The 27948-nt window shown below is 51.7% G+C and overlaps 1 protein-coding gene across 9 annotated transcripts; it reads right to left on the bottom strand.

Annotated features, from left to right (window-relative positions):
• Positions 1-304: 304 nt before the first annotated feature.
• SNX19 (sorting nexin 19) lies at positions 305-27308 on the bottom strand. 9 transcript variants are annotated; one of them, XR_014230246.1, is made up of 12 exons: positions 25358-27308; positions 24796-24934; positions 23969-24069; positions 23697-23816; positions 23268-23398; positions 21978-22074; positions 21523-21700; positions 19135-19264; positions 11793-11847; positions 11627-11700; positions 10152-10215; positions 6028-6091 (listed from the first exon to the last, which is right to left on the bottom strand). XR_014230246.1 is itself a non-coding variant. In XM_082330711.1 (11 exons), the coding sequence occupies exons 1-11, from the start codon at positions 26891-26893 to the stop codon at positions 4176-4178; spliced, it is 2841 nt and encodes a 946-aa protein (XP_082186837.1). In that variant the 5' UTR covers positions 26894-27308; the 3' UTR covers positions 305-4175. The 9 variants fall into 9 exon arrangements, 5 of the variants coding, with proteins under 5 accessions (XP_082186837.1, XP_082186838.1, XP_082186839.1 ...); XR_014230249.1 differs by lacking the exon at positions 6028-6091 and adding an exon at positions 7033-7703; XM_082330711.1 differs by lacking the exons at positions 10152-10215; positions 11627-11700; positions 11793-11847 and adding exons at positions 305-4311; positions 4989-5076 and having other exon boundaries at positions 5907-6091.
• Between the last annotated feature and the right edge of the window lie 640 nt (positions 27309-27948).

The following is a 27948-nucleotide window of genomic DNA, read 5'->3' on the forward strand; positions in this document are numbered from 1 at the left end:
AATGCTGATGCCACCAGAGATGGGAAAACCGTTCCCAGTTCTGACCAAGCTGCTAAGGACTTTGGTCTTTCCCGTGTCTGAGCAGTCCCACTAATGCCACTGTGTGCCAGGAGGGCAAACCACTGTCCCAAAGCCATCGCCACCAGCCCTGCTGCCATTTCGGGACACTCGGGGAGATCCCCGCTCCCCCCTTCCCACTCCCACCTGGGCTTTCTTGCCTCTCCCCTACTTGCTCTTCCCTTCCCAAGGGCTGTCTTACAGGCAGTTTCTTGGCAAAGGCGAATTGTAAATCCAAACGCAGAAACAAGTTTGAAACGGAGTATTATTGTACACAGAGACGGAACATAAATCACAAGCACTTGGGAGCACCAGTTTGCTCCCCATTTAACAACAAAATAGGTTTTCAAGACAGCGCTCTTCTACACAGACTTGAACGGCTGCACCCACAGATGACCAATACAGGGTTTTGAACACCGGTAATACGGCAGGGAGTCAGTACACAGTGGCAGCACTTGTTTTTCCTGAAAACATAATCTAAAAAGAAGCTCTGGCTCAACACAAAAACTACTATCTAGCTTACAGTGCTGCTTTGAAGCTCTGCACCACTGTGCTCCAGGTTGTACACGCACACAAGCGGCCCCTGCTTCCAGTGAGCTTGCAGTTTAACTAGCCGGTGCCGGGGGAAACTGAGGCAGGGGGAAATGAAGGGCTTTCCTCAACGCCACATAGTCAGCAAGTGGTGGGCTGGAAGCAAATCTAAGAGCCGAGCACCCACCTGAACCGTGTGCTGCTCTGTACCTAACACGATGACAGAAGCCTGTAACTTTTTCTTGAGATCAAATCTGGCTGCTCTCACCACCTTCCCTTTAGTAAGAAGTGGCTAAAGCCTTCTGTACAAATTCCTGCAGAAAAAGGGAGCTTGCTGGGAGTATTACACACACAGAGAGGGTTAAAGTTTTTTTTGTTGGCTTTGTTTGTTTTACCAAAGCAGTATTTCTAGTCTTCATCCAATGGAAATAAACTTTCAGCCCACCTGGATGCAGAAGTTTGCCTTTGCCTCCGTCGTGCTCAATTTAATCCCAAAATTACAGTGAGGCAAAGAACTGGCATTAGAAAAAAGGTGAACTTTTTATTGGATTTTGGATTCGTTAACAAGATACAGAGACGGGCTACTTGTTCCTACGCTGGTCCTGGGCAGCTTCACCTCGGCTGTGAGAATGGACTAAGATCTATGAAGGAGAGAATGGGAGTTTGAAGCCCAGCCAGTAAGAGCCTGAGAAAGGGCTCTGGCAGCCCTGGCTTCTGTTTTCCTCGCTCTAAGAAAAGAAAGGGGGTTCTGCAGATTAAAACAATCCAGACTCCCAGGGTCTGTTCCCAACTCTGCCGCTGACTTAAGAGCGCATGCAAGTAAACCTACTTCATTTCTCTGCCCCAGCTCCTCCCGTGTCAACACAGAGGAGATGCTGCTACTTCGCCACGTGAGCAAGTCTGCAAAGTGCAGGCTTCGAGCGCCCTGCCCGAAAGGCGCAGAGGATGGACAGACCAAGCAGCTGTCTGGTGCAACCGCAAATCATTGTCGCACCATCCCAGCGAGGCGCCGGCTCTCAAGCTATGCTCCTCGGAGCCTGCCGGTGGAAATGGCAAATTATTTCCATCAGGCAAAATGAATATTGAGTCATCCACATAATGTCACAAGTCAGGGCTAAAGGCAGGGATGCTAGGGCTTCCCAGCAAAGGAGAAGTGTAAGCTCATCCTTCCAATGCCACATCCAGTGTCTGTAATGACTCTGCTAGACCTCTGCGCTCAGGTGGAACTGGCAGCGTGTAGTTTGCTGTCCATCTCTGAATGATCTTTTTCAGCAAACAGTCTCTTAATGAGATCCCTAATCAGTGACAGATTACAGTCTTGCTGCTCCAAACCCATAAAATCAATGAGGAAGCAATAGCAAGCAAGCACACCAAGAGCATCTGGGAAGCCACCAAGCACGACAGGGCTACGACACATCATCCCTGGCTGACGGCTCCTGCTCCCACTCCTCAAGACAGGTGATGTAGTAAATGGAAGTAGTAGGAAAAAGAAGGGAAACAGGAGCCTGGCAGTGAAGGAGAGGGTAAAGCGGCTACTCCAAGCAGATATTGTGCTTGAGGATATATGGGAGTCCTGCTTCCCAACCTGCTGCTTGGCCATTTGGCATTACCCCATATGGAGCATCCTCCAATGCTTTGCCTAATCTACTCTTAAGCTATTTAGTATACATGCTCCCTTCTTTTCCAAGCAGGTGGCAAGTCTTCCACCTCAAAAGCATCACTGCTGAGAAATGCCTCTGATAAGCGATGCAAAACTGCTTTGCTTCATTACACTGGATTCTGCCTAGTCTTGGGATGTCTTTGGAGCTCCCTAAAAATATGCTTGCTGGCAGCAAGCTAATCCTTCCCTGTATTTTCACACAACACACACACAAAGACACCCATCCACCCACCCCAGAAACACAAAGCAGCACGTGCTGCCGTGTGTCCATTATTAAGCGGCTGCCTCTGGAAAGAGCAGCATACGCTTCCAGTAGTACGCATGTTGGAGTTACATGACCTTCTCTCCAAACACGCCACAGAGCATCCAGCTCCAAGAAACAGCGGGCTGTATGAAATGCACCATTTGGTACTGTAACAAGGGAATTAGCTGTGATCCTGCACGCTTCCCTCTGGTGAAGTCTCCTCTCCTGACTGCTTTAATCTGTAGACAATGCCAGGAGCAGCATTCCCTTGATCAGCAAAGTCCAGCGCTGGTTAGTTCGTATTTCTCCCAGGAAATACACCAAAACGGGTCACCAAACTGGTCTGTTAGTGCATATTCTCCGTGTCCATATTCTCCATGTCCATCTGCCCTGTCACAAACCTGACAGCTGGGCAACGTAAGCTTGCAAAATCACTCGAATCTTGGATGACTTGGAAAAGCAGCTGCCAAATCGACATGCCGTTCTGTGCGACACTGGACATCGTGCCCTGACAAGCTTTCTAGAGCCCTCCGCGCACAGCTGTTGCAATAGCAGGCACGCTAAACCAAAGCACGGTGACATAGCAATCAACAACAGAGCTAAGGTGGTGCTCTCAAGCCCATCGCTGTGGTCTAACCCGCCGGCTGTCCATGATGCGCGTCCGGTATTCCGCCTGGGCTCAGCGGTGCTCACTCCTCTTCCAGGGCTTACTGTGACAAGCACTTTTCTGTGGGAGCTGATTTACTTGCTGTGTGTCATACGTCGGCCAGCTCCTTTTCTCCTGTGCCTTCCAGGTGACAGCCTCTGGGATTAAAACGTGACTCAGCAGGCAGAATACAAGGTAATCCTGAAGTCCAGCTCAGCTACCATTCCTCTTTAGCCTGGGGACAGTTCTCTTTTCCAGGACCACAGTCTACCTTACTTGCATCCTACTGCTCAGGCAGCAAAAGGTGCCAGAACAAGACCATGTCCAAGCAGTGGCAGCGGGAGGCAGCTTATCTTTGTCCCTAAGGCAGGACAGCAGCTTTGATTTCTGCACTGCTTTCGTCCTCCCAGTTGTTTGGGCAGTGGGGACGGGTCCCTGACGCTGGCTTCAGGGATACTGCCACATCTTCACGCTCCATTCTCTCCCCATCTTCCTTCTGGTAAAATGGATGGTGTGGTGTAGGCACAGGGCTGGCTCCTTAGAGAGCAGGGACAGCATTTGGTCCTTCCTTCACCTGTCCCGGAGAAACATCTATCAACAAGATACCATCACATCAAGTCTCTGCATGCCAGTGTCAGGTGGAGCCTGAGGCCACCAAAGCAAATCTTGTGTGCTGGCTGCCTTTAGATGTTACAGATGTTCAAAAACGTGGGGCAAGACAACGGGGCTTGCGGGCAGCCTGTATATGCTTCTCAGAATGTCCAGCTCAGCAGAGGTCAGGCATCTTCATTCCAGGCTCTCCATCAGGTCAGCAACAGAACAGGCGCTACACAGTAGAAAAGCATCTTCAGCCCCTGACACTGGGTTTAATCCATCACCCAGCCAAAACAGAGAAGCCTGGAAGCAGCCTCATTTAGCACTGGCTGGAAAAATTCTTTACAAGAAGCTCCCAGACATGTTCAGTAAACACTGAAAAATCAAATCATCCCATGCCTGCGGCTGCTTCTCTCCTCCACTGCTGGCTACATCAGCCCTGGTTAATGTGCTGAAATGCCTGCTTTGTCCAGGCCACTAGAGGCAGACGGCGCGACAGCTGTGGTTTCGAGCTCATCACTGGAGCCCTTCAGAACCAAGAACTCCAGCAGAATGTCCAAGAGGCAGAAAACCAGGTGCCTGAAATGGAGAGAAAACAAAACTTAGGCTGGTCAGGTCACAGTGGAGCTGGGAGATCAGCTCCAGACACACAGAAACCAAACCTCATGCAAGGAAGAAGTATTCTGACTGCCATCAGGGGAAAGATAACAGATCTTGTACCCTAGAAGAAATGTTACAAGGGATGGTTCAGGCTTTTTCCCCACCCCAAAAACCAGTGGATGTTTGAAGCTGCTGAGAAGCACAGAAAACACAAATGCATCACCTGGAGTGAGGTGGCACATGCATTCCTCTGCAGTTCAGCACAAAAACACTGCTTTCCAAATGCACGGTGATGGGTACACAGAAAAACACTATCTATACATATATGCAGCTCCCTAAGCTCTTCTGAAAACAACAAACTAAACCAGGATTTGGTCTTATTTCCTCTGACAGTCCCCTGACATCCACAAACTAAGCAGGCCCAACAACATAATTAACAAGACTGGCTCAATAATCTCCAGCCAGACCGAGGTCGTAGACATGCACCTTCATAATAAGCAAGCCAGATGCCCTTTGATAGTATAAGTCTAGGAAAATTAGCCAGATAGGTTCTGTGCCAAGAAGCTGGCAGTGTGAATCTCATGGCGAAGCCCTGAGCACAGCTTACAGGCCCCATCGCAAAGGCTATCAGGGTAAAGAGACTATAATCCACGTACCTGTTTATCACAGGCTGGCTCAGGGACTCCAGTACCAGGTTCCAGCTCATCCGACATTTACTGGTTCCAAGGATTTCTTGGATCACATCTGTCAATGTCAGAGACAAAGCGTTACGAGCTGCACATTTCCACGGTAGTAAAACAGGGTCAGTCTTCTGCTGGTGGGTACTAAATCAAAGTTTGTGATGGTGCTCTGAGCCGGAGGCATCTCATGCCCAACATTACCACGAAAGAAAACAGCCAGGGACAGGACTGAATGCCAGGAAAGCGTTCCAGCCTGGAAGGGCATATACCAGTAGCGCTTCTTCATCCCCAAAAGACAGTAAGGGGCCCTTACTCTGCAGCAAGGAGTTAAAAGTTCAGACTGCACTCGCATGGATTAGACAGCAGCTGCTTTAATGTCAAAGGCCCCCCTGTCAAACTTGAAGAGAGGGAAATCCAGTGCAGCTGGGCTCACGATTTCAGTCTAGTGGAAAAGCCACTCTTTAGAGTGAGAAGCCAAAGGCTTTGCCTTATGACTCTTCTCAGCAATGGCCCCCTTTGGCAGCAGGTGGGAGCACAGCGTGGCACCGGCCCTACCTCATCTGAGGTGGCTCAGTGGGAACTGCACCACCAGCACTAAGCACAGAGTATGTGGCCGGTCTGCATCTGGGAATCACCAAGACACACGTCCTTTTCTCTCTGAGCTGTGCTGCTTCCCAAATGCAAACTATCTACAACTGGGAAACGGTGGTTTTTGCTTGCAGGAAACCATTCAAACCTCAAAAGTCAGGAACGTTTCCCATTGCCTTGGCACGAGCAGGCTCCATCTCTGTGTTTAACCACATTTCCAGAGATGCCAATGCGCTGGAGGGTTCCCCAGCCTCCCCCACTGCTCCTTTCTCGAGGGCAGCTGACAGATCTCTGGGGCACACTTACTAGGCAAGATCCCCATCAGGCTCTGCAGGGCCTGCTCTGCTGCTGCTTTCTTCTGTTCCTCTGTCCTGGCTGGTTTAGGCACTGCTGGTAAAACTCCTCCAGGCCAGATGGATTCCTGCAGCAACTGGAGGTACTGGACCCAACGCTGGGTGCAGGTCAGGTTAACCACCTGGACTTCCAGCCACCTGTGGGCATAGGGAAAGAGAGAGGGAGAAAGGTCAGGAAAAGTCAGGCTTTTTACCAACTCAGCAGCTTTCTGCCGATCAGAGGCCCTGGAAGAGAAGATCAGCCTGCTGGGTAAGCTAACATACCGTTTCCAAGTCTATACCTTCAACATTTTCACAAGTATTAATTAGCTGAGTTTCCCCATGCACCAGAAACAGGTATGTGTTCCCTATCTTATAGACAGAAACATATATGTAAAGTCACAGGGGAAAAGCAAAAGCCGTGAAAAGCTCCATCGCCCTGCTGCCCACAGGAAACCACATGAGTAACTGGTCCCTAAAGGGAGCACAGCTAAGAGATATGACTGGCCTTAACCTCCTAAGTTATGTCCACGCACAAGCCAAGACAGAGCTGGAAAAACGACCAAAACTGGTGTTTTAACTCTAAAACCACCCCCACGACTGACTGGAAGGACAGGAGCATGTTCTGGCAACCACCTCTCCTCTCATCAGTCCCCCTGCTACCAAAAGAGTCAAGGGTGTCTCGCCTGGAGACCAAAACGCACGTTCCCAGGATGGCAAGGCACAAATATCCTGCTGCTTTGCACTCCTCTCACCCCCCTGCTTCCCTGCTGTCCAGCCTTGCTCCGTCAACCAGTGGCAAGCAATGAAATCATCGCCACTCCCATCCAAAACCCCGCGCTGCACATCTATTAAAAGGAAAGTTAGGTACCTGCCAACAAAACTGCTGGTCAGCCCTCCTGCTGGGCCAAGACTGTGCCCTTTATACGGTAACAACCTGCAAATCCCGAGGCCACGGGAATGCTGCTCCACAAAAGGGCTCGGAGGCGTTTGCCGCCTGCACGGGGGAGATGCGTCCATACCACCCAGGTGCTGGCCAGGGAAAGCTTCTAAATCAATCATGCGGACTTTCTTTCCCAGACGTGAAATCACCTCCCCGTGTAATAGCAAAAGCCACAGCCGTCAGTCAAACTTGCCACTGCCTAAAATCTTTCCCCCCAGAATAAGGAGAGGCCAGCGGACGAATCCCTGACGCCACAGAGGCCAACAGGAGGGTCTCCATCAATTTAGCAAGGCCGGGACCTGGCGGTGCAGCACTGATGGCGATGGCCTGCTGCCGCCGTCCTCATCAGCGGGAGGCTCTGGAGGAAAGAGGGGAGCGTCGGGACAGGGTTGGGGTAGGGAGAAGCCTTGCGATTTTGCCAGTACTTCAAGAGTCCCAGAGGAGAGGAGTCCACAAGCAGGGCCAGGAGACCCGTTCCTCTTGGCAGCTGGTGTTCGTGCTTGCAATTCTGTCACCACTACGCCCCGGCAGCTCATAGTACATCCAAGAGCATGGGCCCTGCCAAGGCAAACTTTATTTAACCTGCGCTCTGCCAGACTGTCTGCATTCTTCTCAGGCGAGGCATTCGGGCCAAGGGCGTCTTTCCCCACACAAGTGGGACAACGTGAGCAGAGAGTCAGGAATAGCAACACCTAAAGGTAACCAGCGGCAAAGGAAAGGCAGGTAGCCATCATCGGGGCCAGGGCTGCAATGTGATGCTCCCTTCTTCAGCACGAAACAAGGTGCCTAGCTGCAGGTCTTTAAGGATGCGCACCTAGGAAATGCCAGCTGCAAAAGCAAGGACCATTAAAAAAAACTGAAAACGAGCCTTGGTACAGCAGTAAGGCCTGTTATTTCTCAGGGCAAGGTCTTATTGGAGCGCGGGCAACGGTCCTGGTGATCCCGGTAACAGCTCTGGAAATGGGAGACACGGCCTTTATGCTCAGCCTCGCCAGGGACCCCGAATACTGATGTTGCTACAAGATAGTGCCAGAGATCCAAAGCGTAGCTTCTACCTGTCTTAGAGGACAAAATGTCACAGCACAGTCTTGCCTGGGAAAAGGCCTTGTTTGAAATACAATTGCTTAAAAGGGTTTTTATCTCCAGCCATCAGTAGAGTTTAACACCCTGGATCATGTTAAACCCTCCAGCCATCCCCAACCAAATTAAAGTGTTAAACTGTGGCTCCTCTAGGGGCAAGAGCTTTCATTAACATGGTTTTTCATTAACATGTTTTCTTATACAACCTGCTTTCCTAATTGAGAAAACATTTGACAAGCAACAGAAGTTCAGAGACTTGGGGACAGAGCTGCAAACAGTACAACCCTGCATCTAGGGAGATCAGATTGAACACCGATTTGAAATTCATCTCACCAATAGTCACTTACCATCCTTTAAAAGGTTGTAGAAAGCAAAGAACAAGCTTTCTTTTTCTTAGGAACGTTCCTAAAATAGCAAAAACTCAAGCAAATAGTGGGCAGAGTGAAAGCTGAACTTAGAGAAGACAGCATGTGTTTCCAGACAGCTCAAGAGCGGACCGAAAACTGACGAATGCTGGAAGGCCCCGTACAAACAACATACCATTTCTAGCTCATTTATTTCCATAAAGCCACCACAACCAGGCAACGAGGCCTGGAAGTAACACCTATAAATCTGATGACATGTGCGCGCATTGCGATTATGCAAGTGCTTACAGGTCTTAGTTGCAAAACATCGTTAATGGATTTTTTTTTTTTTTTTTTTTTTACTTAGTCTGGCAGCTCGCTGCCTTCCACTTTGGGAAGTAAAAGGGCAGGATCTGAGAACAGCTCCGTCGGTTTTGCCACACCTGCGCTGACACCTGCTACAGCTCCATGCAAGCTCCTGAGAAGAGGCCAGCTTGCCCCATCGCACGGTGCTCAGACAGCAGGACACTCGCTGCTAGGAAAGGGGGAAGAGACAGCCAAAACCACAGAGCATAAAAAAAAAAAAGAAGAAACTAGGCAGGAAAGGGGACAAGAAAGAAGAAAGAGAAACCAAAGCTGGGTGCAAATGGAAGGAAGACTAAAGTCACTGTGCTCTGGGTTCCCTTTTGCCAGTCTATCAGTGTGTGGACCCATCCCAAAAGCACTGGGAAGAGAGGAACTCTCAGACTGGTCCATCTGGCTCAGCATCCTCCCTGGGAGAGCGGCTGATGCTCACAGATGCTGCGAAAGAAAACATCAAAACAGAGTAACCTGCCATTAAGAGTTTTCCTCCCTACTCTCAACCTGCACCTGTTGAAGTCACCACCAACACCCACTTTGGGGGATGCACACCGCGTTTGCACAACACACACAGGGGCATGCATGAGCGACAGTTATTAAATGGCGAGGAGAAAAGCAAGTCCTCAGCTCTCACAACCGTAGTTGCAATTCACGGAGGGTCACACCAAGTTTTTTTGAAAAATCCTACCTGAGTAAACCCCAGATTTCTACGGCAAACTGACCTTTCCATCAGGCAGACTTGCTGCACCAGGATCAGGATTAGCAGCTCACACTTCTCAAACAGGAACTCCAAATATGTGCTGGTCCAAAGCTGACCTTTGCCAGCAGATCGCAGATGATTTTTTGTACTATTAAAGGACTAAGCATTTGAGATCCATGCGCCACATCAAAAGCACACATATGCCTTGCCCCAGGTAGAAATAAATCCAGCAAGAAACACAAATAGACCTTTTTTTTTTTTTTTTTGGATGGCTGATGAGTTACTATTTCCATTCTGCTATTTCATGAAGAAATAGCCTTAATAAGAAAGAAAGAAAAACAAACCCATCACTGAACCATCTCCTTACACTTCAGCTGAGACCAGAAATAGACAGAAAGTGACCTCCTGGGCTCAGACGTTCAAATGCTTTGATAATGCCCAATGCAAAGAGACAGACTGCAAAGGCTACGAAGTCCTGGACGTTAGTCTGGAGGTGCATAACTTGCCCATGCTGTAAGGGTCCTCTGTTTGAAATAGCTGCTGATGGAGGAATGAAATGGCTGCTAAAAAAGAGCTGATTTAATGCCATGGCTTAAGCTGGAACTCCAAGGTCAGCTGAAGGGGCCCATTAAGACAGGAACGACAGAAATGCCCTGGGAATGAGAAACAAGGCCTGGGGGGTACATACCTTGGCCCTCCTCTGGCACCTAGAAGCAACAAGGGCTGCTAAGACGGAGCAGCCGACGGTAAAGGCAGACAGAGTCAGGAACAGGCAAAACACAGTGTACGGACCTGGGTTTACCTGCCTCCTGCGAGCTGGATGCACTCACTTAAGTGGACTACCCAGTGGGTTCACCTGCAGATAGAGAGAGCTCAGCTTAGCAAGGAAAGGTTGGACAGGTTGGATTTGCTTAGTCTGGAAAATAAAGATGGACCAGGAACGGACAAAAAGCTACAGCACTCTCTTAATTTACAAACAGCTGCTAGAAGCTGGTAAACCTCTGCTTTTCTCATCCATCGAGGTTAGGATAAGAACTGCTAAGTTCATTTCAGCTGAGGAATGGTTGAGTTAAATACACTGACTGTAATTACAACCTGAAGCAACAGCAACTGTGATTCCCCCAAAATTGCGGATTTTAAGGATTTAGACAAACATAAACTGGAGACCACGTTAGGAAGACGACAAAGATGAGAAAGCCTCTACTAGTCTGCTTGAGCTTTATAAATACAAATAGCTCTATAAATATACCTGAGCTGTACATAACAGTAGCAAGTCCAGCTCAACATCTACTACTTTCCACCCCAGAACAAGGCCTCTGTTTCCCTGAGGTCAGTTAACACGGCATGGCTAACCAGAAGCTCAAAAAAGGCCCGTGAGACCAAGGTAGTGAAAGAGATTTAAGAGAAAAGCAACATCTGGAAACGCGCAAGGCATTCAAGCATTTGACTTATGAAATCAAGAAAGGCTGGTACTTAAACCACCAGACCATCCCTCCCTTTGCAGTACTTGTCCCCCAAATTCCTCCCCAAATTGTGCCTCAAACCACAAGAATATCCTTAACTCAAGGGCTCAGAAAGAGCAACATTTCAATGCTTTGACTGTAAAACATTTCTGAGCAAAGCTTGTAAAACCAAAGAAACAGCTGCAGCGGGCACAGTTAGAAGAATGGAAAAAACACAACTGGAGAGCTTTCGCCCCCAGGCTCGGCTTTTAGCACCTGCTACTTGAGCCCACGTCCACCTTCTCTGCACAGCCGCCAGCAGAAACACGTGCAGCCGACTGCTGGCACGCTCGGCTCAAACACCTTCAAAGCAAACCCACACTTGTACAGGCCGTCGGTAAACCCTTCGCAGAGGAAGGAAACAGGAAAGAGAAGAAAAAAGCCCTCCATAAATCAAAGAATACAAAGCATCCCGAGTCCTTTTAAACTTCTGGCCAAAGACACACACGCAAAAAGTAAACTATCCTTCTCGCCTTACTGGAAATGTTCCTCTCCTGCTGCCCTATAAAACATTTATGATTGTATATGCTATGAACAATACGTCCTGTACCCCTGCCCGAGCACACGGTAATGAAGTGTTTGACCAGCGAGGCAGCGGCCCCGTGGCAGAGTGCCTTCCCCTCGAACAGAGTGTCTTGCCAGCCTCGCGCCTCCCAAGCACAGCTCCACTGAAGGCAGCTGCACCGAAGGAAGCAAGAAACAAATCAAGCTGCAAAGAGTTCACAGCGGTAGCATTTGCATCCGACGTGCCTTGATTAGACTTACCCGCGCCAGCGCAGGGCAGTGGGATTTTTCTACCTGCTTGACCCAGGCAGCGAGAGGTGGAGCTGGCAGAAGCCCTGCAAGAAGTGGGTATGCAGGACATTTTACTGTGGGGCAGAGAGAAGGAAAACCAGATCATGCCCTATGGCCTGTAGGCATGAAACCACACCTCGGTGTTCAGATTCGGGGCACTGCTCTGTGCTGCTCCCTCCAAAGCACACCTGCTGCAAAAAGAAATCACGTAAACACAAAGGGCTCCAGCTCTAACATCTTCTCCCCCCGGTGAATTAATCGAGCTGCTCTGCTGCGGTTTTTGCTTTTCTCAAGTTATATCTCCCTGAGACGCCATGGGGTTCAGAAAAGGGGAAGAAAGCTATGTGATTAAAAGAAACCATCCCAAAAACCCCTTGATTTTTAACAAAGCATCTCGGCTTTCGATAACATCTTCATCAAGTATTTATTGAGCCAATTAAGCTCTCAGCGGTGCCCCAGGGAGAGGCCAGGCTGTCTCAGCCAGGTCCTGCTCAGAGCAGATTGCTTCATTAGCCCACTTCAGAATCAAAATACATAAAAACACCATTAACCCTTCACAAGCCAAGGAAAACTAAAACCAACAAGGAGACATTATTTCCTCTCAATCCTTTACTTTGCCTCTTCTATTTGAAATAGGAAGTTGTTGGGTTTTTTTGTTTGTTTGTTTGTTTTGTTTGTTTTTTTTTAAATCTGGGAAAAATGTTGGCACATATTTAATTGCTGAAACAGAGTCAAAAGAAAAGAGAGATGCAGTTAAAATAATGTTGCAATTGTTATCAAAGCACAGAGCGCTTGCTTCATTCTAGCGGCTGTTTTTGGAAGAATGCTGCTTCTAGAAGATGAAAAAAATTTTGTTTGGGACAGAGATTCAAAGCCAGATCCAAAATTTCCAGGTGCTTGGAGACAACTGAATCGAGGCCCATTTCCAAGTTGATTTTTATTTACTTTACATACACACACGAAGACACACACAGTCCCGAAGATCGCTTTTGCTGGCATACCACAGGCCCGCGATTTCTACTGCTCCTTGCCGCTACAATACAAATAGCCAAATCCAGAGATGAGGAGGAAGACGCCATAAGGTTGGTTCCTCTATATACAAACTCTGTTGCTGGCTTTTAGGCTGGGGTGCACGCTTGCACCGCCGTGGGAGGGACAGGACCTTCACTGCCACGTACCTGGGCCTGCCAGCACAGCCCCTCAACGCGCGGTTGCAGAGGTCCTTACTAAATGTGCCCACATCAACTCCCCCAGGTAACAAACCAGAACAGCGAATGGATTTAGTTGCTCCAGCGGCACTGACGTTGCAGTTTTGGCAGCTCGCTTCTGCCAGCAAAACACGGAGGGGCTGCCCAAGCCCGGAGCGGTGAACTACCTGCCAGCTACAAAGCCAAAGGAAAGTGGGAGCAGCCACGCTGGGAACAGCTTTAGCATAAACCTTCCCGGCTTCTCCTGGTGCCTGAAAAGCTCGAGCCAACCCTCGGCTTTAATGTCTTTTTCAGAGATAACGCAGGGAGGGAACGGGAAGCCTCCGCAGCAAATGCCTGCCCACGCACAGCCACGTTCCACCCCAGGATACCCGCTATGCCGGGTGACACACGTACAGCCCAGCTTTGTGCCGACCCCCAGTGCAACCCGGCACTGAGATGAGGTCTGGCTCACCATTTCAGCTGTCGGACATGGCCCCTGCGGGGCTCCAGACGGCCAGGGCTGGGCAGAATTGCTTGTCCATGGGCCGCACATTCCCAGCACGCCCAGGGCTGCAGGTGCTTGGCTGCCTGAGAGGGCAGGTTTACTCAGGGACATTTAAGAGGGTCAGGCAACACTACATGCCAGTGGCACTTTCAAGTCAAGAGGATCAAGGAGGCTGCCAAAGGTCTTTGTTTTTGCCAGTTCTGTTGGCACAGAGATCAAGGAACAAAGAAGAGAAAAACCAGAAGAAAAAACACCCAGCAAGCAACTCCCTGAAGCTACGAGCTCCTTGACTCACACCAGCAGTTGCACAAGTGCCCGTGACACCTGGCCTGACATCGACAGGCTCCGGCACAGAACCCCGAAGCCAAGATGACAGCAAGAAGGCAAGGGCAGCCTGGGGTTGTGCACGGGGGTAACCCCCAGCAACAGCCCACCCGAACCCATCTTGTGCAATGGTCGGGCACCGCGGGGCATCCCTGACGAAGGAGGGACGGGGACGTGCTGCAAGAGCAAGCTGCAGCACCCTTTGGACCGGCGCAGCTGTCCGGACTGCCAAAAGGACCCCAGGCTTGGCTGCCAGGACCCTTTGTTACCCCATTACATCGACAACCCAGGACCTTTGTCAATCACAGGCCATGGATATCGCTCCGAGAAGTTTTCACTCGGTGGGGCTGGAAGCTGAGCGAGCCCCCGGCGTGAGGGCTAATGAAACCAGGCACACTGCTGAACATACACAGTGAAACAGGGATGGGGGGACATGAAACCTGATGGCATTGAGAGCTGGGAAAGGACAGAGAGGAGGCCACAGCAACGCGACAGTCGCCCTGGAGACTGGAGGCCCCATTGCTGGTGGTGGTTTTTACTTCTGCAGGGAGCAACCTCCATAGCAGCCAGCTCTGAGACCACTTCAGGGACTAGGGAGACAGACCCTGCTCCCCCCAGCCCTGCATCTCCCATCAAAGGTGCACGGAATTGCGGGACAGCACTGGAAAGGAGAAATTCTGGAATAACCCACAGCCCTACAGGCTCCAGCTGCCTGCATAGGATGCAGCACCGTTCACATCAACCACGTCCTCCCTGTACCCACCCTGGAGCGCGGCATTGGCTTCCTCCACATACCATTGCCATACCTTGCCCAGATCATTTCCATAGGCAAGCAGGGCCGCCTGTGTCAAGGCTCTTTAGACTGGGACCTAGCCAAACAGTTTATCCAAATCCTAACAGACTGACCCCCCCCTGCCAAAATCCAGGCTGCAACAAGAATTCAGATGCTCCAGACCTACTGCTGACAGGAGGAAGACGACCATGCCTTTGTGGCCTTGCCCAGCTCTTGACCCCCAGCAACGCTTGGCAAGATCTAGCGCCTCAGATCAAAGACAACCCCTTGCTGCCTCAGCCTTCCCAGGACCACTCAGCCCCATTTGAGTGTACATATTCAAAACCTGTCCTGTGCACTGCCCAAGTGCCCCTTCCCTCCTCTGCTCTCACCCCAGGGCTGTGTCCCTCACCGCAGCACCCAAGAGCCAGGCTCCCTGCAAGACCACAGCCCAAGACTCAGCTCAGGGGTGGATCTGAGCTCAGACAGACTTTTCTTTCCCATGCTAGTTCAGCAGTGGCTGAAACCTTAGGAGAACGAGCTCAAGAGAGGTAACCCTACAAGGAAAACAAGCCAAAGCTAGCCAGACTCTCAAAGGGAACCAGAGCTAGAAGAACTTGGAAGAAACCGCTCTCATAAAAGCCTGATGATCATCTGTAATCAGTCTCAGAAGCATCCCTGGCTCACCATCTATGTCTCACACAGACTGGAACATCACTCAAGGAATGACGGGACAGGGGACAAAGCCTGGAGGAGCACCAGAGTGACCCAAAGAGAACGGCAAGCCAAGCGGTGCTGAGCTCCTGGGTAAGGCGGGGATGCTTTGCATTTATTTTAACTCGTGCTCGGTGGAACATGACACCATCAAAGCTGCCTGCGTAGGTCCACACACTCCCTTATATACACAGAGGCTCTTTCGAGCCCCGACACGGACTCTGCGCCCCAGAGCCGCTCAGGTTACAGGGTGCAGACAGCCGGGGTGTGCCGAGACACCTTCCCTCCACTCGGTGGTTTGCATCGCCACAGCTTTCTGTTGTGATGCACAGGAGGGAGCTAGGAAAAGCATACAGACCTGGATCTGCATCTAAAATCCTCCCAGGTCCATCCCTGGGATGCTAGAACTCTGCTGGAACTCCCATCCCAGAAGGGGAAGCAGATGTGGGCCTGGGAGAACCCCAGCAGCAGCTGAAGGGCACAGCGAACTGGTACCCGGCGGCTGTTGCCCCGGCTCCACGGCTGCCCTGGCTCGTCGCGGCACTGGCAGACTCCTGACCTAGTGACCATCGTGCCGTCGGGGACAGACCGAGGGCAGGGAGCGGGGTCACAGCAGCCACGGCGCGGTTCGCATGCTCGCCGTGTATTTTTAACGCCGCTTTGACTCACAAGGCTCTAAAAAGCACACGGATTCTCCAAATGCTTTTTAGCCCTTCCACCAAACACCCCCAGAGCCCAGAATAGCCCCAGCTACTCCCCTTTGCAAACAGGTCCCTGTCGCAGCCTCCCCAGTCAAGAGAGGAGATCTGCACTTCCAGCCCGTGGGAGGGAAGCGAGAGCCGGACAGAGGAGGGGTGCGGAGCTGGAGCAGGGCAGCGGATTTGTTTACAGGCACGGACCCAGCGTGCGGAGAGGCTGCTGGAAGCAATCCTCGGCCCTGGGGTCGTACTCACTCCCAGCGAGCCTCCCGGCCTCTCCGCCTCCCCTCCCGGCTCCAAAAAAGGATCACTCCCTGTTACATAATGGGATGAGCGCCGCATGGATGCGGGCTCGCACACGCGGCCTCCCTTTTACTTAACAATACCTTTTTCGGTCATACAGCCTTCCTCTCCCCGGCTGCCGATAAACTGACAGTCAGGGGAGACAGATAGCGCCTGGCTCCAGCTATTTCAGCTATGGAGAAGAGGGGAAAGAGGAGTGTGGTGGGATGCTCCGTGCAGAGAATGGCAAACGGAGAAGGGTAGGGAGGTCCCACAATCAGCAACGGTGCAGTCACCAGCGGTCACTCGATGTCACCACAGGGGATGCTGGGGGCACCGCAAGCCCAAGGGAGAAAGTCCCCAAAGGAGAAAGGGATTGGCTCTCCAGAGAAGCTGGACCTTGTTCTTGGTGTTTTTCTGTTGATTCTTCTGCTCTGGGATGAGGCACAGTCGGTGCAGAGTGGTAGCAATGCCCATGAAGGCAGCTGCGAGCAGGCTGCGGGAGCAGCACGCTCCTCACCAAATACAAGCTGGCAGAGAGGTATCCATCCAGCAGCGACCCGCTTCCTAACACCCAAACCACTGCTAGGACACCTCCTTTCCACCAGCCGCCACCTAACCCAGCCACTGATGGGAACAGGGAAGGAATCATCTCATGGACGGATGATTCCTACTCGTACGTTGTGACCAGCAACAGTTAGAGACAGGATGCGTGCGCATCTGCTGCCCCATCTTTGTCCGCCTGTTCTCAGAGGCGGGAGCAACGATGCCTTGAATAGCACATGCTCCCAGAACAGCTTCTGGTATTTTCTCCACCTGTAAAGGGTACCCAGAACGCAGTGCCAGCCAGAATGCCAGTGCCAGGGCTGTGCCAGGTCTGGCCGAGCAGCGATCGAGTTGCAAATACTTAAATGGAAGAGAAATGCCACCAAATCCACGCTGTGTCCCTGGATAGGCAGCTGGCAGCAGGTCTGAGCTAGAGGCTCAGGTTCTTGATCTGCTCAGTGTAGCAGTGGCCACCTGGGCCAGCCATGAGTACAAGTCTCAGCCACCTTTCTGTGTGGCTCAGGGACAGGGCACAATGGCAAGCCAGCACGGAGCCCCCCCATTCCCAATTCTCCTCCGCAGTGGAGGTAACCACATGCCTCATCTTGAATGTCCATCTCGGGCACTGTCTGAACTCTGCCTTCACACCAGATCACAGCTTTCACGACAGGCAGACACTGACTGCTCTCAGGGCAGTTCCTGCACCCATTGCAGTATCCTGCTGAGCCCCAGCCCTCCACATGGGCTTCCAGGACCACTAAAAACCCACCACCCTTGATTTGAGATAGGAGAACCTCCACCCTAACACTCCTCCCTTTCAGGAGACTGAAGCGCTGTCCCAAGCATGGCTTTCTGGGTTGGGGTGGCAACTACAGCAGCAGAAACAGGGGAGGAAAGTGTTCCCTGCAGCAATCCATGAGCAACACCATCCTCCTGGCAACAGGTCAGTTCACACTGTGCAACTCCTTCTCCTGTCCCCTTCACACCAGACCCGGGGACTCCTGACTGTCCCAGAACAAGAGCAGAGCCAGTGTCAAGATGTGGATTTCAGCACAGACACGTACAGTCCCAGGGACACAGCGTTAGCTCGAAAGGTTGTATTTGCATGCTGTCCTGATCACGACTCTAAGGAGTCACAGGACTTCCCAACATCACCTCCAGCCAAAGGTTTGCCTGCAGCACACGTGGGTTCACCCAGGCCCGTTAAAGCGGAGCAGCTACAAACACATTCACCCTCACGCTGCTCCACTAACACAACTTACGGAGCTCCTCTACCTTCCGGAGCCAGGCATGTGCTGTGCGTATGACAGCTTCTCTAGTGGAAAATACCAATGCCACGTGTCGGTGCTGCAGGCTCGCCGGCTGACCGGGACACAGCTTATTAGAAGGTGATGACGTGCATACTCAAGCCCTCATACCTCTGTGCTAACACACAAGGATTGGGTTCCAGCTCATTCCCCAACAGACCAGAGCCCATTTTGGAGAAATGGGAGCAACAGCCACCTCCTCCCACTCAAGGAAACAGACTCAGGAGTGATGGCCAGCAGCCCCTGACCTCAAAGCGCTCCAGCAACCTCTGCTGAGGGCATCTTGAATTACCAGCTCGGTTATAATGTGCTGCCCTGCACATTCTGACACTGGCTTTGAATGCCTGTGAGAGAAGAAGGAGTGCAGGAGTGGGAAAAGCACTGCTCCAAGGCTCCCCCTAGACAAAGTCCTTCCAGGAAGGCTTTCCTTTTACTCTTAAGGACCATCTCCTCAGCTAGTGATAGTCACCGACCTACACAAGAAAACAGAAATGCTCTCTGTTTGTGTGTCTTGGCCTGGCGCCTTACCACACAGAGGCACTGGCTTCAGAAAAGCTTGGCAAGTACATACCAGCTGGAAAGGAAGTCTCTCCCTAATACATCTGTGGGTCACTGCCCAAGGCACAGGCGCTACTGGCCCACCACAGATCAGAGAGGGGTGCATCAGTGAGAGGAGAGGCCCTGGGAGGCCACACTCCGAGCTGTTACTTGACAAGTCCCTATTCCCTGTGCCTGTTTATTCTCCTTTTGCAGAAAGGACAAGCTGAGCCCCTGGGTAGCGAGAGACCGGGAGGCCAGCAGAGGCCAGTTTTGCCCTGGAGAGCCACCGAACTGGGCACTCTTGCCCTTTCATGAGGCAAGAAGCCTCCCTTTCCCAGGGCTGGATCCTTCCTTTCCCCTGCTGTTAAAGGACAGGAGGCTGCCTGCTAGGCTTACATTGCTGTTCACAGGGAAAACAGCTCCTACTGCAAAACTCTAAGATGTTTACTCTACATATATGCGACATCTTCTTTACAGAACCTTGTTGTTTCGTGTGACGGAAAGCATTTATCTGCGTTCAGGCAAGAGCTCCATTTTAGACTGTAACTCCAAAGGCAATGCCACCTCGCAGAGCTGTGAGGTTGGTCGCTGAGGCCTTACCTTTGAATGAGGGTCCCAAAGAGCAGGTGGAAAACCTTCTGGATATTCTCCGTGCACAGCCAGCTCCAGTGATCCATCAGCAGCAGACGAAGCACGTCCAGGGCCAGGTCAGCCAATGCTGTCTCAGAATCTGCCGGGAGGAAGAGGAGGGTCAGATGAAGAAGCCAACTCAACACCTAAGCAAATCTGGTGGAAAGCATTATCTGAAACTCACTCTTTTCCCCAGCTTAAGACCTTGTGTCACACGCAGATGACCTGCTCCGGCACAGCCAGCCTGGGGAGCCTGCCTTCCCAGGCTCCTGCCCCGATCACGCTCTTTCATTTCCACTTTCATCCAAGCAGCCCCAACCTCCCTGCCAAGCGGTGCATCAGACCAGAACGTGGCTGCTCCGAGTGCTCGGTTCCTTCTCAGTTAAACCGAGGGATTATCAAGCCCCAGTCCACGCGTGGGGATGGCAGCGTACCCAAAACAGGTGAGAAAGAAGGCAGTGACTGTAGCCAGGAGACAGGTACATTGCTGAGGACTATTTTCCTAGCCTTCACCAACACTTTCCCCTCTTCCAACGTGCAGTTTTCCAGGCCTAAGACTCCGGTCAGTGTCTGTAGGCTGCCATCGTGTGGCAGGTCCAAGTCTCAGCAGGAAGACGGATGAACCACATCTGGATAAACCAGATGCATCAGTTCAGACAAAAACCCACACATATGCCCACATATCCCTGGTGACACAGGCCTGGGACAGCAAAACCTCTCTGATCCTCAGGAGGATGTCAAAGCCTACAGCGCAAACACATCCTACCTGCTAGAGAATTACTTTTATGTTGCTTGGCCCCAAAGTATCATAGGTGTTACGCAGAACAAGCTTATTAATGTACCACAAACCTGCCTGAGACAACCACTCCTAGGCCAGAGCCTAAACCTGAGGCTACTGTGTCGGCTCTGTAGGCAGAGCGAGCTCCTGTACAGCAGCTTTCCCTACTCCGGCCTTCCCTGATGCCTGATCTTTCAACCACTTTCTGCCAACGAGACTGTTCACACACGATTTACTGCTGGAGTTAGAGAGGAGAGGGATTCTGGACCCCAGCACGTCTCCTTCCCTCCTCTACCTCTCCCTGCAGCATACGAGCTGGACTAATTAACTCCAGGCCATTTCACTTGGAAAAGTCAGGGCACGTGAGTGCATTTGCTGCCTCTTGCTCTGGGCCATGCATAAGTTACTCCTCGCTTGCTTTGCCCTTTGAAACTTGCCTTCCCTGTGCAAAAACTGGAGCAGGCTGGTTAGCTTCACCATAACCCCATACAAAGAGCATCATCAGCAAGCTCTGTTTATTCTTGTAGCATCCAAGTCCCCTTCATCAGAGAGCTGCTGGCCAACCTCTTCCAAGAAGTCACCCAGTGAGCAGATATGGACACAGGTTGCCTTTTTAGCCAGCCGCTCCCCAGACATTCATTTCCTTTACCCTGGCAGACCAGCCTGCCCTGTCTCGGCTCTGAAGCATCGCAGACCTGCAGGCATTTGACATCATTTACGTTCAACTTCCTTAAGAGTTCAGCTAATTTGGCTTGCCTGTATCTTGTGCTCTGTGCAGAGCACTGGCCTCCAATTCCACTCCTGCTCCCCAGCAGCCCCAAAAGAACCGCCAAAACAACCGCGGGCATGTTACAGGCAAAGCTGGTAGTACAGGCTAGGTTTCAGAATACCAGACCCATCCTGTCACAAGCACATGCTTTCAGTCAGAGCTTGCCAAACTTGAACCACTGGAGTGAAATTTTTGGAAAGTTCCAGCTGATACAGCTCAACTATTCCAAGACAAAGATTAGCGAACATATTTTCGCTAGCTTTCAGAATAATCTTGCAACTGCTCTGAGAGGCCACAGCACCCCTGCGCTTCAGAGGAGGGATCTACAATCAGAAAGGGAACATCATTCCTCGAACTGGGATTATATATTTGCTATTTCCACCAAATCTATCCAAACGTAACTGAATCTCAAAAGGTCCTTTTATAGAGCAAGGACATATCACGGCTAATTTGAGACTACCAAGAAACCATAATTTGGCCATTTTTCAGTTTCTAAGAGCTCGATTTTACAATATTGGCAGTTTAAGCAGCGTGTCTTTAAGAAACTTATTTCTGCAGTAACTGTACTAAGGGGAAGATCTACAGTGCCACAACCAAGCCAAGACCCTATTTGCTTCCAATAGCAATAAAGACCAGAGCAATCACTTAATAGGACTGGAAAATCTCCGTTTGCCTTCCCTTTAATCAAGGTGCAACAGGCAGGAGACCAGATCCTCATACTGAAGACCTCGCAAGCTGATCCTGCAGATGTTGGAGCTGTTGCAGTACCAAGGGAGATGCGGTGAAGCAGTAACAGAGGGGCTGAGCTCACCAGACTCTGTGTCCGGATGTGTCCCCTGCTCCAATGTGCTCAGCCCATCCATATCCTCCTGCGTGGAGCTTTCTCTGCCTCCCTCGCCTTCGGGAGCTTTGCTGGGGACTGCCTCCAGCAGCTTCTCCTGCTTCTGGATGAAGGACTCCATAGCAGCCAGTGACAGGGTGCCAGCGACCTACAAAAGCACCAGTGTATTAGTACCACAGCAGTGAGCTGCACACAGCCAGAGTTGAACAGATAGAAGAGATCTCCGCTCCCCAGACAGCCTCCCACCATCTTGCTGCAGCCAACAGCACAACTAGGGCTGTTTATTGGCTTTCTGCAAAGACCTGGCATGCAGGAACAAGGCTGCAGCAGCCACAACCCCTGCGCACCTGGATTATTCCAAGCCAGCACCCAAACAGGGCAATGATTAGGATCATGAAAGGATTCCAAGAGGGATCTGAACTTACTGAACTGCCCTCCCTGATAGAGTACACAATCCTGTCATGCGCTTCACTCACACTCAGCACTGGAGCAATTTTACTGGATGAGAACCTCAGCCTAGACCTGAAGAGGAGAGACACGGCACAGTCAGGGTTTTCTCCGCAAGCTGTGAGAGATGAGTTTCCCAGCCTCAGCCAAGATTCTGGACCAACTATCTTTGTCCAGTGTCATGTCCAAGCTAAGAAGTCTGATTAGACCTAAAGTGGTTCAAAAAAGCATCTGCCCCCAGGATAACGGAGAGGTGGCAGTAAAACCACGCAACAAAAGCATTAAAGCACTTTTCCTCAACTACGCATAGGCCCAGCCAAGGCTTTCCAATACCCATCACATACGTATACCTTCTTCAGCACGCATGTTACATATAAGCTTACATGCAGATGTAGGCATTTCTGTTCAGCGAGGCGTGAGCATTGCAGCCTACACAGGAAAGCGTTCAGAAAAGCCTCTGAGAGGAAACACACTCAGCAGGATTGTGAAATCCAATTATAAACACACACACACAGAAAGAAGGATAGGAAAGGGCGTTTGGGATTGTGGGACAAATTGTAAAATAGCCTGTTTATCATTAAGGAATGTCCTTTTCAGCCAAGACGCTTCAAAACTTGTACTACTTTGGTTTGTCTTTTTGTCCAAAGCAGCTTTTACTAGCAAACGTCGCTTTTCCAGAAAAAAAGCTATACTCTTACAGAAACCTTCCCTTCTTCTGTAAAGGAAGAATCACTGATGGGGCTGACAGTGGGGCTCATCACTGCCAGCAACACCAAATAAACACTCAGTGAGCAACATACGTGCAACGACCTTAAACACTCCTCCTAAATAATAATGCAAACATTTGCTGGGCAAGGCAGCATGCCACTGTGTGAAACACATGGGAGAGGCAGGAGCGAACCTCCAGGTAGACAACTTATAGCTGTATTTTGCAGTGACTCACCACATATATGTCATGCACATGTTTAAGGGTAAAAGGCAATTCTCCAGGAGCATCAACATCTTTGCCGGCAAATGCCACCATCTCACAGCTCCCTCAGGAGGAAGCCCACCTTCCGCAAAAACCCGAGCATTCTTAGAAAATCCTTTATCCAAACAGGAACTCAAATACCCTTGCTCAGTATGCGAAAGAGAAAGCAATTCAGCCACAGTGTAATAGCAATGTGTTACCCACAAAAGGTAAAGCACCAAGTCAGTACTTCCCCACGATGGAGTCAGTTTATGCATGAAATCTACGTTCTGCATAAAGCGCAAGAAGGAGCCCTTACTTGTTAGCCTTCTTCCCATCTGTCTGAGATTTCCCATCCACTTCAGACTCGCTAAGATCCTCCGTGGGGCTCTGGGGCTCTGATCTGGGGAATGCCGTCTTCAAGGTGTCCACAATGGCATTGACAACAATCTGCAAAAGCCCGCAGTGCTGTCAATTATTGAATATATTCCTACTCCTTGAATAGGAATTAAGAGTTTTCAGATGTGCGCTCCATCTATTTTCCATTATAACCCCCAGGCTCTTTGAGATGGGCTCTGACTCTTCCTAGCTTTATGGCTTTCTGGGCAAGCTGAGCCCAGCTACAAAGAGAACATTTGAGTTTTTTTGGCTGCCACTGCAGCAGCCATATATGTAGGCATTGAAGCCCAAGAGGCATGTCTAGGTGCAGCTGTAAGTGGTTCAGATAACCAGTTTCCCACTTGTTTACCTTGTCTATCCTGGAGACAACAAAGGGCTTCTTGACGAACGCAATTCTGGCATCAGTGTTCAGGGCAAGGAACTCCTGCACCTCCTCGCTGTTTGCAATCTCAGGGACCGCACACAATTGCTGCAAGGAAAGATGCAACTTTATGTCTTTTTCGAGACCATTTCCCAGCTTGGTCATGTAAAGTGCAAGTGGAAGAGAGCTGATGTGCTCCACTCAGAGCTGTCCTGAGCACTGCTTTCTAGCTCCCAGGGGCACACAAGCAAGCATCTCACCTTCAAGAAAGATTCTAGCAGACTTTTCCTGGCTTCCACTTTATCACTGTCCATGTTTCCAAAGGGGAGATCAGGGAACAGTTTCTTTGGGCCTTTGATATCTGCAAAGGAAACAAACACATTAGCAAGCCTGAAAAAATTGGAACAGCTGTTTTAAAATGTTAATGCTCTCATGCTTTAGACTACCACTACACACTGCCCAGCATCAGCCCAAGATAATACACCCTTCAATCCAGGGCGGCTGAATCAGACCTTAAATCCATACAGAACTTGCGTTCTGCTGCTATTGTATCGCCTGTGCCTTTAACTTTAAAAAACCAAGAACCAGTTTAGCACAAGGATTCTAAATCACTCAAGGAGCCCGAAAATTCTCAACAAAGCAGTTTTCCAGTCAAAACCCCAGATCTGACAAAACCAAAGGATTATGTAGGAACACGCTACATTCAATGACATTTTAGACATAAGTAGCATAAGAAGAAACATTGTTTTCTTTTTAAAAAAGCTTAGTTCAACACATATTACTCTACTCTCTTTTATGCAAAAAAGACACTTGCAGATACCAGTGTTTCTACTCATGGCTAAGGTGCAAAATTACAGAAGCAAATGTGATCTGTACGGCAACAAGGATGTTCTGAAACACTGGAATTGACTGCCAAAAGAAATAAATTTCTCCTCTAGCCAGCTCTGCACAGAACAAGGACGTGGGCATCACAAACAGCCCAGCATCCAGAACTGCACAGGCAGGACAGGATACCCTCGGAGCAGAGGAGCATGGACTGGGGTGAGAGGGAGAAGTATTTTCTCAGGAAGCTAATGCAGACACTGACTTTTCAGGAACTTGCGGAGCTCGGGTTTCTCCTCCAGTCTGGTCTGGAGGTTGAGGAACTCCCGGTAACGGCGGTTCACGGTGTGGTAAGCCATTTGCTGAAGGCTGCCTGCGCTCTCACCCTCCAGGGCTGTCTCATACTGAGGAGTAAAGCAACAGTCAATAATCCTTACAGACCCCAAGCCAATCCTGATGTGCTGTGGTCCCTCTTGGCCCCCCAGTCCCCAGACCCCACAGAGGTCCCATCCAGTAATTCCTCAGATTGACCCTTCCTGAGGAACAGGGGCTGCACAGCACGTGAATCCCTCACGATGAAGGGAATGGTGAAAACAGGATACAAAAGACTCAACCAGCCCCACACGACCCTTGGCCAAGAGTGGGAACCCCTATCCCACACCCAAATGGCTACAGGGAAAATGCTGTGCCTGATATTCCCCTGCTGCCAGACAAAATTTGTTGTTGAGCCACACACAACACAAATCCTCATCTCCAAATACCAGCCCATGCTCCCCTGGCAGGGCAAGGGATCTTGGAAAAGGGGTGACCGCTGGGGGAGCCTTTACCTTGACGGTGTACAGGGTGTAGGGGTGGAAACCAGTCCCACTGTGCTCTCGGGCAGTGATGGTCCCGGTTATCCGCAGGTTCTGGATGACGACTGGCCCATCGGGGCTGCTGAGGGGCTCAAAGCTGAAGGTGCTGATGGAAGCCGTTGGGGAAGATGAGAGCACGGGCAGAGGCTGCCCCACGTCTGGGGAGCTTTGTTGTGGGCCCTCTGCTGCCCCCAGATCTTTCCCCAAGCTGGAGGGCCTCTGCGAAGAGGCCTTTTTGAGAACAGCCAGGCTTTCCTCTTCCTTCTCAACTGCCAGGTCAATATGGATGTCAGGGCAGGAGCTCAGGGCAAAAGCAGAGGTGGGAAGCAGGCCAGCATCCGAGCCAGTGGCAATGGCCTCCTCCAGGTCCCCCATGCCATCCTCTGAGGTGGCTGGTCCCTCCAGCACAGTGGAGGTGTCCTGGAGGGGTTCATTGAGGAACTCAGCCGCAGGCGATGGTGCCAACAAGTCCGTATCCTGGCCTGCATCAGGCGCGGGGGACTCCAGCTCCAAACCCTCGCAGGGGAAGAGGGAGCCCAGGGCTTGCGGGCGGAGGAAGGGCTCCTCTGTGTGGCACTGCCTGCTCACCGTGTCCTCTCCCTCCTCGCCAGCAGCCCCTGCTTCTCGCCCAGGCACCTCCGTGGCCCTCGGGGAGGCGGGCAGCCCAGCAGGGGCAGCGTCTGTCTGCACTGTGAAGGGCAAGAAATCAGGCACTGGGGGTGCAGGGGGTGGCTCCTCACCCCGGGGCTTCTTGGAGAAAGCCCCAATGAGCAGCAAATTGATCCAGTCAGGATCACCCATCTTCCTGATGGCTGGCAGCAGGACGTTGCAGGCAACCAGCTCCACCACCACGAAGCGTCCCGTCCGTGTCTCCAGGTGGGGCCAGGGCACCAGCACCCGCAGCAGTGTCTCCACAGCAGCCCGGGCGTAGTCCACCTCAGCTGCTGGGCTGCAGAGGGCAGGGTGTGGCCCTGCCAGCCGGCTGTACTCCTGCCACAGGGTCCGGCCGCCCTCTGGATCGCCCCTCAGGACCTCACGGGCCTGCAAGTAGCTCTGCAAGTGATGGCCGCAGAGAAGGAGGAGGCGGTGGGCCAGGGCTTGGCGGTCCACTCGCCCCATCCGCCGCCTCAGCTCAGCAGCCAGGCCCATCATGGCCTTCTCCACCTCAGCCTCAAAGGCCGGCTCACTGCTGACAGTGCAATACCAGGAGGCGACGAAATCCCGCACCACTTTGCGGACAGTACCGGCGATCTCCCTCTCCAGCTGCCCCTCAGCTGCTGGGCAGTGAGGCAGGGGCTGCAGGGAGCTAACAAAATGCTCCAGCCGGAGCCTCCGGCCGGGAAGGCTGAGGGCCCGGGGGCCCAGCCAACCGCCCAGCACTGCCAGAGCCCCACAGAGCAGCCCCAGAGCCCTCAAGTCGAGCAGTAACTGCAGGGCCAGCAGCCAGCCCAGCGTGGCCACCAGTACCACCAGTGCCCGACGGGCCCCTGACGGCCCTTGGCCTGGCATGGCAGGGCTGGGCAGGGGGAGCCACCCTGGGGCTCTGCCGGCTTCTGCCTCAACGGCCAGACAGCTGGATTTGTCGATGCTCAACCAACCGGGCTGCTCACCGAGCACCGGAGCTTGGCAGAGCTCGACGGACCAGCGTCCTTACCGGGCACCAGGGCCCAGCCCACCGGGCTCCTTTACTGGGCACCGGGGCTCAACTGACCGGGCCCCTCACCGGGCACGGGGGGTCATGAGGGCCCAACCGACCGGACACCGAGGCCCAACCGACCGGGCTCCTCACCAGCGTCTCTCTACAGACTGCAGGCCTCACGCTGCTGCGGGACACCGTGCCGTATCCAGCCGGTACCGACACAAGCAGACGCACCATCACAGACTCCACCATCGCGACACGGCTTTTCCGGCACCGGCCGCCATTTCCGGCGCCACTTCCGGTACCCGCCCTCCCCGCCCCGCCGAGCTGTAGCGCGACATCCCACAGCGCCCCCTTGCGGGCCGGAGGTCTCGCGGCAGGCCTCGCGCCGCGCGCGCGGCGTGACCGTTAGAATTTCAAAAATCTCCAGAACGCTTGCAGCCGCGCGCGGGGCAGGGAAAAAAGTCGGTGTATGAAAAACGAGAAAAAGTTTGCACCTGACCACGATTTAAAATGAAAAGAGGCCGGTGGTGGTGTAAACAGGCAGCTGCGCTGCATTGGAGGTGCTGGGTAACCTGGAGAACACCTGGGCCACGTTACCTCATCAAGCATTGCCAAAAAAGGAAGAAAAACAATTAAAAAAAAAAAAAAAGGTGCTATGGAGTCAAATAAGGATGATTGCCTACAGCCAGTAATTAATTAGGAGCAAAGCACGGTGATGCTGCTCATCTGTGGTGGGGCTGTGGGTACAAAAGGGGCTGAGCGAGCAGCAGCCATTCCGTGTTTCTCCATGGATGCGGGGGTGTCTCCTGTTTGCAACCTTGGCATTGGTGCTGTGCTCAGAGAAATATAGCCTGAAATGTTTTGTGGAGGTAGAAAATACACCTGAATTTCTATCCCTTGTGACTAAGGAGGTGCAGCCCAC

Source organism: Platalea leucorodia, assembly GCF_965183815.1.
Source record: "Platalea leucorodia genome assembly, chromosome: 20".
NCBI lineage: Eukaryota > Metazoa > Chordata > Aves > Pelecaniformes > Threskiornithidae > Platalea > Platalea leucorodia.

Excerpts from the sequence above, each read along its gene's own strand:
- SNX19 (XM_082330711.1), bottom strand. The coding sequence starts at position 26,893 with ATGCCAGGCCAAGGGCCGTCAGGGGCCCGTCGGGCACTGGTGGTACTG. Across the intron at positions 6,092-19,134 it reads TTTGGGACCCTCATTCAAAG|GTGGCTGGAAGTCCAGGTGG; the intron begins GTAAGGCCTCAG and ends CTATGCCCACAG. Across the intron at positions 4,312-4,988 it reads AGCCAGCCTGTGATAAACAG|GCACCTGGTTTTCTGCCTCT; the intron begins GTACGTGGATTA and ends TCTCCATTTCAG.